The 8421-nt window shown below is 42.4% G+C and overlaps 1 protein-coding gene across 1 annotated transcript; it reads right to left on the minus strand.

The window, feature by feature from the left end:
* Window positions 1–1906: 1906 nt before the first annotated feature.
* On the minus strand, window positions 1907–8153 carry tbx16 (T-box transcription factor 16). The gene is made up of 9 exons (XM_036578002.1): window positions 6973–8153; window positions 6679–6835; window positions 6375–6477; window positions 5677–5841; window positions 4552–4698; window positions 4380–4450; window positions 4202–4287; window positions 3877–4090; window positions 1907–2947 (listed from the first exon to the last, which is right to left on the minus strand). Exons 1-9 carry the CDS (start codon window positions 6986–6988, stop codon window positions 2479–2481), a joined length of 1428 nt encoding a protein of 475 aa, XP_036433895.1. The 5' UTR covers window positions 6989–8153; the 3' UTR covers window positions 1907–2478.
* Between the last annotated feature and the right edge of the window lie 268 nt (window positions 8154–8421).

Genomic DNA, 8421 nt, shown 5'->3' on the forward strand with positions numbered 1-8421 from the left:
AGCAGCCTTTCAAGGCCCTATGACATGCTCTGCTATGAAAGGAACTCCCCCTTAGAACAGCAACTTTGTGTGTGTGAAGAAAGACTTGAGGACAGTTGGGTGGGCTCCACATTAGGGTCAACAAAAGAAAGGCAAAATGAGAAAAACAAACAGAAACGAGCCCTACATGAACACTAAAGTCTGGAAACAGAGCGTGTCTGGATGAAAGTTTGGTAGCACTTTATTTGGGCCGTCATGTCTTCTACCAGTTTCTGTGTTAACTGACTTTGGCATCTCTTCTTTGTGAATATGTAAAGCTGTGGAATGAAAAGCCAAATGTATTTGATTTTTGTGAGATTTTCTACAAACAAATCTACATATATAGAAATTCTGGGGGCTCAAATTCCTAATTTCATTAGCATGTTAAAATGTAAGGGAATTGACTAAATCTGGATAAATAAGGCACTTTACAAACAGGTATTGGGTGAAATCTGAGAAAACTTGGAAATTATATTGAAAAGGAGGCATCTACCAAGCCTTAAAAATATTGTAATATAAACGTAGTTTGATTGTTAGTAGTTAAGGATGTAACACAGGCCTACTAATTGCTCTCATTAACTTCACTGCGTCTACTCTACTTCCCCATAAAAACAGACTTTAGAGCTTTCCTGACAGATAATAAGCAGTAGAGCTACAGATGTTCCAAATTTACATGAACAGATGCCATGGAAATCAGACTTAATTCCAGGGCAAAAATTCATATCAGGGTATAATTAGGATTACCGGTTTTGGTAAATATCACAGTATATGTATATTTTTCAAATAAAGCCTTTTTGGATGATTACCCAGCTAGAAAAACCAGTACAGACCAGCATGGCAGGTCATCAGCAAAACCAGCATATCACTGATCTCGAAAGAATCCCTGGTATCTCCATTTTTGACGTTTTTCAGTTTTTGACATAATTGGAAAATGCCTGTTGCTGTTTACATTGTCTGTACATTTCATGATGAATGGACCAAAAAAAAAGACCCAAAATGCCTTGGAAAAAATTCTGGTTCCATTGAGTTACATTGAAAGTAAAGTAGGTTTTTCCTTCTCCTGTAAAGTTATCGTTTTGGAGATACGAGGTTTTCCTCTGACAACAGCGACATGTTCTATTTTGACACTGGTATGCTGGTCAACCAGTATGGCTATGCAGGGGTGACCAAATAAACCAGCACCAGACCACCATAAACCAGTTTGAGACCTGAAATGCATGCTGGTCTTCGCTGTTTTTTTAGCAGTGTATGTAAACCTTTTTGTAGATTAACAATGATGTATTATTCTGAATGTCTTCACTTATAATAAGAATTATATTTAACAACTGAAGTAAATCTAAAGTATTTGTATTGGGCAATTAGTAAAAACAGAAATGAACAGATGTCAATATTGCTTTCTTTTTTCCCACAGTGGCTTTTCTGAGTGCGGTAAAAACGGTGCTGAATGTTGTTTTACATCCAAAAATAATTAATCTTATATGTGCATTTCTAACACTTACGCTTTAATCTAAGACTGTCAGACGCTGCTGGGATTTAGTAAACATTACAAGCCGTTCACACTATCAGTTTTAGCTGAGAAGCTTGCTTTGTAGGCCGAGGCTGCGGCATTGCCTGAAGCAGCTGGCTGAACAAGGAGCACCATAGGCAGTGCACACGGAAAGCCAGCTAGTCTCCATGCTAGACAATGACTAAACTAATACCATAAAAAGAATTTCAACCAGTGTAGCAGATGAACCAGGTACATCGCCCACTACTGTTCCAGACGTTTCACCTTGTTTACTGACCCCTTGTTGCTAAAGCAAAATGAATTTTGAAATAAATGTGAAATGAAAACATCACCAGGAAAGAGTTTTACATTATCTTTACTGACTTTTCAGACACTCACAATGCAGTTTGTACACAGGCATTTTACAGCACACATCTCTTTTCTTCTTTTTACAAAAATAATGGTTACACTTTATTCTGATGGTCCGTTTAGGTTGAGGTTTATAGTAAGTGTTACGTTTTAGGGTTAAGCATCTACAGCATCTACAGCATCTACAGCAGGCCATCAGAATAAAGCATCTCCATAACAATAATGTTAAACAGCAAAACCATTCATTAATAAATAAGCATCATATTTCAGTCCTTTCAGAAGAAAGACAAGTCTTTTTCGGGGCTTCTCAGTTAGCAGCAATACTCATGAAGCTGATAAGACAAAGCTGAACAGGCATCTGTTTTGGACCATTTCTCCATCATGCTAACACCACTCCAAGAACAAAATGAATCGACTCAAAGCTAGAACGTTAATTTGGTCTCCTTAAACGGCTCCAGATGATGGCCAATTTCAAAGTCACCAAAACCATCTGGCCTTTTCTGGTCCCACATGGCCACCGCACCTCATTTCTGAGCTTGCGACTGAAAGAGGGACTAAGAGAGAGTCGGTTTGTCCATCTGTGTCCATGTCTTGTTCCCTCATCCTCACCAGCAGGAATAGGAGAAGAGTGGATATTGGCTCCAGTCACCTACGTTGCTGTGGTGATAGCCGTGATGGACGGCCTGAGCGCTGTAGTCCGTGGCCAGGTGGTGGTGGTGGGGGTGATGGTGGGGTGGGGGTGGTGGTGGCGGGGGGTACTGAGAAGACCCAGTCCCGCTGGCCCACTGGCCTAGGGCCTGCTCTGAGCCGTATGGGGCGTACAGAGGGTGTCCCAGCATGGTCGGCTTGGCCTGAGCCACGGCCATGTTCAGGACGCCCGTGTAGTCCTGAGACGTGGCCGACGTGTGAGGAGGGCAGTGGGGAAGGCCTGAGTCGTGGGCTGAGGGCTTGCTGTCATGGTCCGGGACGGTAGCCACGTCAGGCACTCGGGACTCGAAACTGGAGCGTCCGGCGCTGCCGCTGCTGCCCAGGCTGGACGAGGACGGAGAGGGGGACTTGCCGTATTCATGAAACCTGAGGAAAGATCGAGAATTAATTATTGACACTGATGAAAATGATAGTTTGGGCTAAGCACAGCAGGCAGTTTGATTCAGGAATTACCCAGGAATTTTTAACAATTGAATATTTGCATTGTTGGAAACGTGATATTTCAATGTATTCATGTTAATTTCTTCTTGGAATAGCAATCAATCCAACTAGTCAGAGCTACAGAGCTAGAGCTAATAAATGAATGAAAAAAGAAATACTGAAATATTCAAAGTGTAAATTGGCGATAGTGATGTGACGCATCAAGGGCTTTCTTCTTTGATGGCCCATTAAACATTATGGGGCAGTTTCTCTGACCCACATTAAACAGAGTCTAGACGAAAAAGAACTTCCAATGGCGATTCACTAATACTAGGCTTAATCCTCATCTGGGAAGCACAGAAAAAAAAGTCCTGGCAAGTGAAATCATCTTACATCTACTCGATATATCTACTATTTCTCATTTTGAGGTTGTTGTAAAACGTTGATTATTTAACTTCTATACAGACATTTTTTACGTGTTTTAGGTTGTTTTATCTAGTCAAATTGTCTTATTCTATTGGCAGAAACACATTATTTCTTTAAACAAGCAAAATTTCACTAGATTTTTTTTTACTTAAACAAGTAAAAATGTCTAGAAATAAATAACAATGATATTCTTACAATGAGAAATATTAGACATATGGACTTTGCCAAAGCTTCCTGTAGTGTATTGCAATCTGTCATAATGGCTGCATATATAGTTCTAGATTTGATCCCTACAGAACATTAAAGGGCACTTTTTTTATAAGCAAACAACGCGTTTTTTCATATATTGACGACATTGAACGTTTTAATGCTTTTTGTATCAGTGCTATGTATCACTAGACCTCACTAACACTGCTTTGTGAGGGAGTTTCTCTAAGGTCAGTATGTACCTGTAAGGCTGGTACGTGCTGTGTCCTGGCACAAGCTGTTCAGTGTTGTACATGTCTCGAGCATCAGAGCCCAGCGGTGATTCTCTGCCAAGTCCTTGGTTCTCCCGGTCAGACGCACCTCCCCATGGAGAATAGCGCTCCTCTTTCACATCCTCCAGCTCCTTAGAAGCTGCTCTCCCATCGTCCAGACCTTCGTAGGAGGAGCGGCACATGCCTAAAAGAGATAAAAGATCCTGTTTATTTTTCCACACCATGGCAACCCATCAAATGAGCTTATGTATAAGGACGGGTATGCTAATCAGTGTGTTGAGAGCTTGGTGTGTACCTGGTGGGCTGTCTTGATCTGCATCTTTAACCATGGAGTTGAGCCTCTTGGCCAGCCTCTCAGGATCTGAACCTCTGTTAGCACGTCTAAGTGGAGAAAGAAGGAGAAAATCAGTTGATGCCATGACAGAATGGAAAGAGGAACAGACTAGATGTCAATAGCACTGATGTGGTCTTACCTCTTGGAGTTTGTGCCCTCATCTCTGAATCCCTTGGCGAAGGGGTTGTTATCAATCTTCAGCTTGGTTATCTGTAAAAGGACAGTAATCACTTTAGTCACATGAGAAAACAGAATGGTGTGGCCTGTAAGCATCACTACTGCGTCTGTGTACGTGTAGGAGATACACACACCTTAGTGTTCTGGTAGGCAGTGACGGCAGTGAAGGAGGTCTCTGGGAAGGTGAAGGTTTGGAAGACGCTCCAGCGAACGCTGTACAGGTCATCGGCCTGAACGATGTGGAAGCGCGGATGGTAGCGATGCATAGAGTGCAGGATGATCTACAGCACAGAGGAAAAACAGTCAGATAGTGAACATTAAAAGGGTCAGTATGGCGTTTTTCCCCTTATCCTAAATATAGATCCTAAACCAAGACATGTTTGCTTGAGTTAGGCTAATCTAGTTTATGTACATAACTGTGCTTTTTGACACATATTTGGTCCATTTTTATAGATAACAGAAGGTCATTCAGTGTCAGAAACCTGTCTGAGATTACAGCCTCAGATCAAACAAACTTTTTACCTTGTTAGTTCATATTCCTGGTAATATTAAGCAAAAAATCATCATATATCATTGAAAATACAAAATTCTTGCAATCTTCCATCAAAACGAATTACTTTTGCCTGCCTTAAAATTGTATTTTGAGTTTGATTACATGCACTAAAAGGCTGGAAAAAAATCTGAGATCCTCCCTGATACTGCTCGGAATTCACTCGGAATATATCACGGAGTGCATTATGGTTTTACCCTACAGCTGAAAGATCATTTTTATGGTGAAATCGCAATTTTTTAGTGAAAGAGTGCAATTTTTAAATCGCAATAGCTGCAATTTTTTAAGTTATAGCCTGCATGATTAAAAATGTTTTCTTAAGATTTATTTAAGCCAATAACACAGAGCTAGACCAATCAGAAGCAAGCAAATCTTCATGTGTTGTGATATCACAACCACAATTTACTGGCTGTCAAGCACACTACATTCAGGGGTCAAGCCTCAAGCCAGAAAAAGGGGATATTCTGGTCTTCTAGGCAAACTTGAACTTTAATTTATAGTAAATAATCGCAGTCGCATTATTAGAAAAATCCCAATATTTTCTCCAAATTGTTCAACACTAGTTTCTGCTTCATTCATTTTATTGCTAGATTGATTATCTTTAATTCATCACCTGGTGTCAACTAAAAGCCTAAACCTCTTATAGGCTTTCACTGAACTCAAACACGTCTTAGATGAATCTAGAACCCATTAAAAAGGAAGCACTTACATGTCCGTGCTGGTCGAGGGCGTTGTTGGTGAGTTTGAGTTTGAGGAAGGAGACGGGCTGCTTCATCCAGTGGCTGCCCGGCGCGGGGGAGTCCGGGTGCAGGTACGTCCTGTACGGGGGCTGAGGCTCCGCCTTTCCAGCCACCTCCCACTTATCCTTATTCCACTGTGGAGAAGGAGTGAAAAAGCAGGTTAACTTCACCAATCATTGTACTGAAATGTGATAAAGTGGTGTAGTTGATGGGTAACAGAGGTGACTGTCAAGGACAAGAAGATTCACCACCTCTGTCAGTGACAGAAGGACAGGGGGTGGGGGGGAAGAGGGTGATCTTGGAGCGGGACCCCCCAGTGGGTCCTGTAAAAACAGGAAGAGTTTGGGGCTCTTTGAAGTGGAGTGTGTGAGCTGGGTAGTGTAATCAGTGGTGAGAAGTCTCTGGACACACACAGACACACACCAACTGTTCCAAAGCTCCAGTCGTTTGCATTTGATCTGAAATCACCAGTTTGCCCTCTGACCATTTCCTGACTGTCCATTTTTAGCATACTGATATTTTTGGCACTGAGGACCAATAATTATGAGCAATTAGCCACCGCACTGGGGGACTGTTTGGTCACTGTAATTCCAGTATGCATCAACCATAAGAGATCACTGCCACCAAATTCTGTAACATACAGGCTTCAAACTGAGCTGATTCTCACCTTGTATCTGAAGGCATCTTCAGGCACCATGTCCACCAGCAAGATGTACTTTGCATACGGCACAAGTCCAGAAATGTTGATCTTACAATGCGGGAACATTCGCCTGTAATATGGACACAAAGCATGTACTTTCAGACACTGGCATTTACTTCTGGTCACTTTTTTACTTCACTGGCCAAATAGACTTAAACGTATTAGTTAAAAGAAGCTCCGTCTACAAACGCTAAATGATTAAGATTGGCTGGTCAGTACATCACTACAATAGGCTAGCTAAAATGGACAGTTGTCTTTTTGGCTTTCTTACCTGCCAGGTTTGGTGATGATCATCTCAGTGCCAATCTCATGGAAGGACTTCCACAGCTCAGGGTCCTCCAGGGTCATCCTGATGTTGCCTTGGAGATAGGAGTCAGCAGCTCCAGCCATTGCAGATGGAGGTGGGATGCTGAAGTTGTGCTTGAGGTCTAAGCAAAGGAGAACCAGTAGAAGAAGGACAAAGATTTGAGACCTCTTATGGAGATACAGTGCAAGATGCTAACTGTCACTTCTAGGAGTATTTAGCTTTAAATATGCCCAACAAACCAAAGAGCTCCACACTCACCTCTAATGGCTTGCATTGCTCAAATCCCTTGCAAGCTTTTCTTGCTGCCACAGACTTGTGAAAAGGTCAGAACGAGTAGCGTCTCCTCCAGGTGTGTTCAGTCACAACAGCAAACTCTCCATGAGGTTCCTCTGAAAGCTCCAGTTAGATCCAAGTGCTGATGGCTTAAGTCCAAAGAAGTGGAGGAAGAGTGATGCCGGTCAGCTTTCTGAGGAACAGCGAGGACGGCCCGTGGCTTTAAGGGGTCCCTGAGAGTGGGCGGGGCTTGGGCCCCTATTCGCACCCTTTGAAGTGGCCCAGTGATGAGTCAATGTCATGATGTGATTGGAGGATGGGGGAAATCAAAGAGACTTAGCAAAGCCTTGACAGAGTCCCAACAGGAAGGGGACCAGCGGAGGAAGGCTGTCTTTATGAACTGCTAAAAGACTTTTAAACAAATACGCACAGGCTTCCCTCGAGCTCGCCGCAGGCTGAGTCAACAGCGCAAGCACCTTAATACGGCCAGCTAATGTGAGGGAGAGCGTACGAGAGCCTAGGCCTAAATGGCATATTTACACATTGCCCCAAACAAAATCGAACACATTCGGGGGAACGTTGGCTAATTCACACAGACTTATCCGCTAATTCTCACTGGAGCAACAAGCAGAGGCTCCTGAGAAGTGTTGCTTTGCGGTGAAGAGCTAAAGAAGCCTTTTCTTAGTGCAAATTGATGATACACAATACTAATAATATACAAGTCAATGGACGTTAGTATTTGTAGAGAATCATTCAAAGAAATAAGCATCGTGTGCTATATTTGTGTGCCAAGAGAGCCATCCTTCCACCAAATTACCTAACAACTGCTGTAAATCTGTCTTTTAGAATCAACCCAAAATTAGCATTCATTTCTTTCACAACATCTAAAAAAACCCATTTTCATTTTAAATCACTGGCCAAGTGCTGACCATTACACGGATTTATAATCAAGCCCACATTTACCACTCTGTCCTTTTTGAAGGGTTTATTCCCTGTTAATTTATATGAGAAGATGCATTAGGGCCATCAGTGAACCTTTAACTGAATCTGGACTGAAAATCACCACCATTAGAGCGACGGAAGGTGAGGACCACATAAAGCACTTATTGAGTTAGAACAGAAAGCAGGCCCTGGGGCAAAGATGCAGGTGAGCTTACCTGAGGGACATAAACTGTCTCAGGAGGGGGGGGGTGTGGGGTGGCTTGGAGTGTTGTGTATTCACCCTGTCTAGACGTGACAATGCTTCAGTGCTTAATCTCATTAGGAGCTGGACCACAGTCCTCCTGGTTTAAGCTTTCAGCTTTCTATTCATGAGAGAGAGAAAGAGCGAGAGAGTACATTACGAAGAGTAGATGAAAAAATAGAGAATTAGAGATGGACGACACTGAATGAGAAGAACATGAGAGAAAAGACGCACAGAAAAGTGGGAGGAAA

Source organism: Colossoma macropomum, unplaced genomic scaffold (assembly GCF_904425465.1).
Source record: "Colossoma macropomum unplaced genomic scaffold, Colossoma_macropomum, whole genome shotgun sequence".
In the NCBI taxonomy this organism is placed as follows: Eukaryota; Metazoa; Chordata; class Actinopteri; order Characiformes; family Serrasalmidae; genus Colossoma; species Colossoma macropomum.

Coding starts and splice junctions, on each gene's coding strand:
- tbx16 (XM_036578002.1), bottom strand. Junction 4,699..5,676: donor CCCTCGACCAGCACGGACAT/GTAAGTGCTTCC, acceptor TCTGTGCTGTAG/ATCATCCTGCACTCTATGCA. Junction 4,288..4,379: donor GAGGGCACAAACTCCAAGAG/GTAAGACCACAT, acceptor TTCTCCACTTAG/ACGTGCTAACAGAGGTTCAG.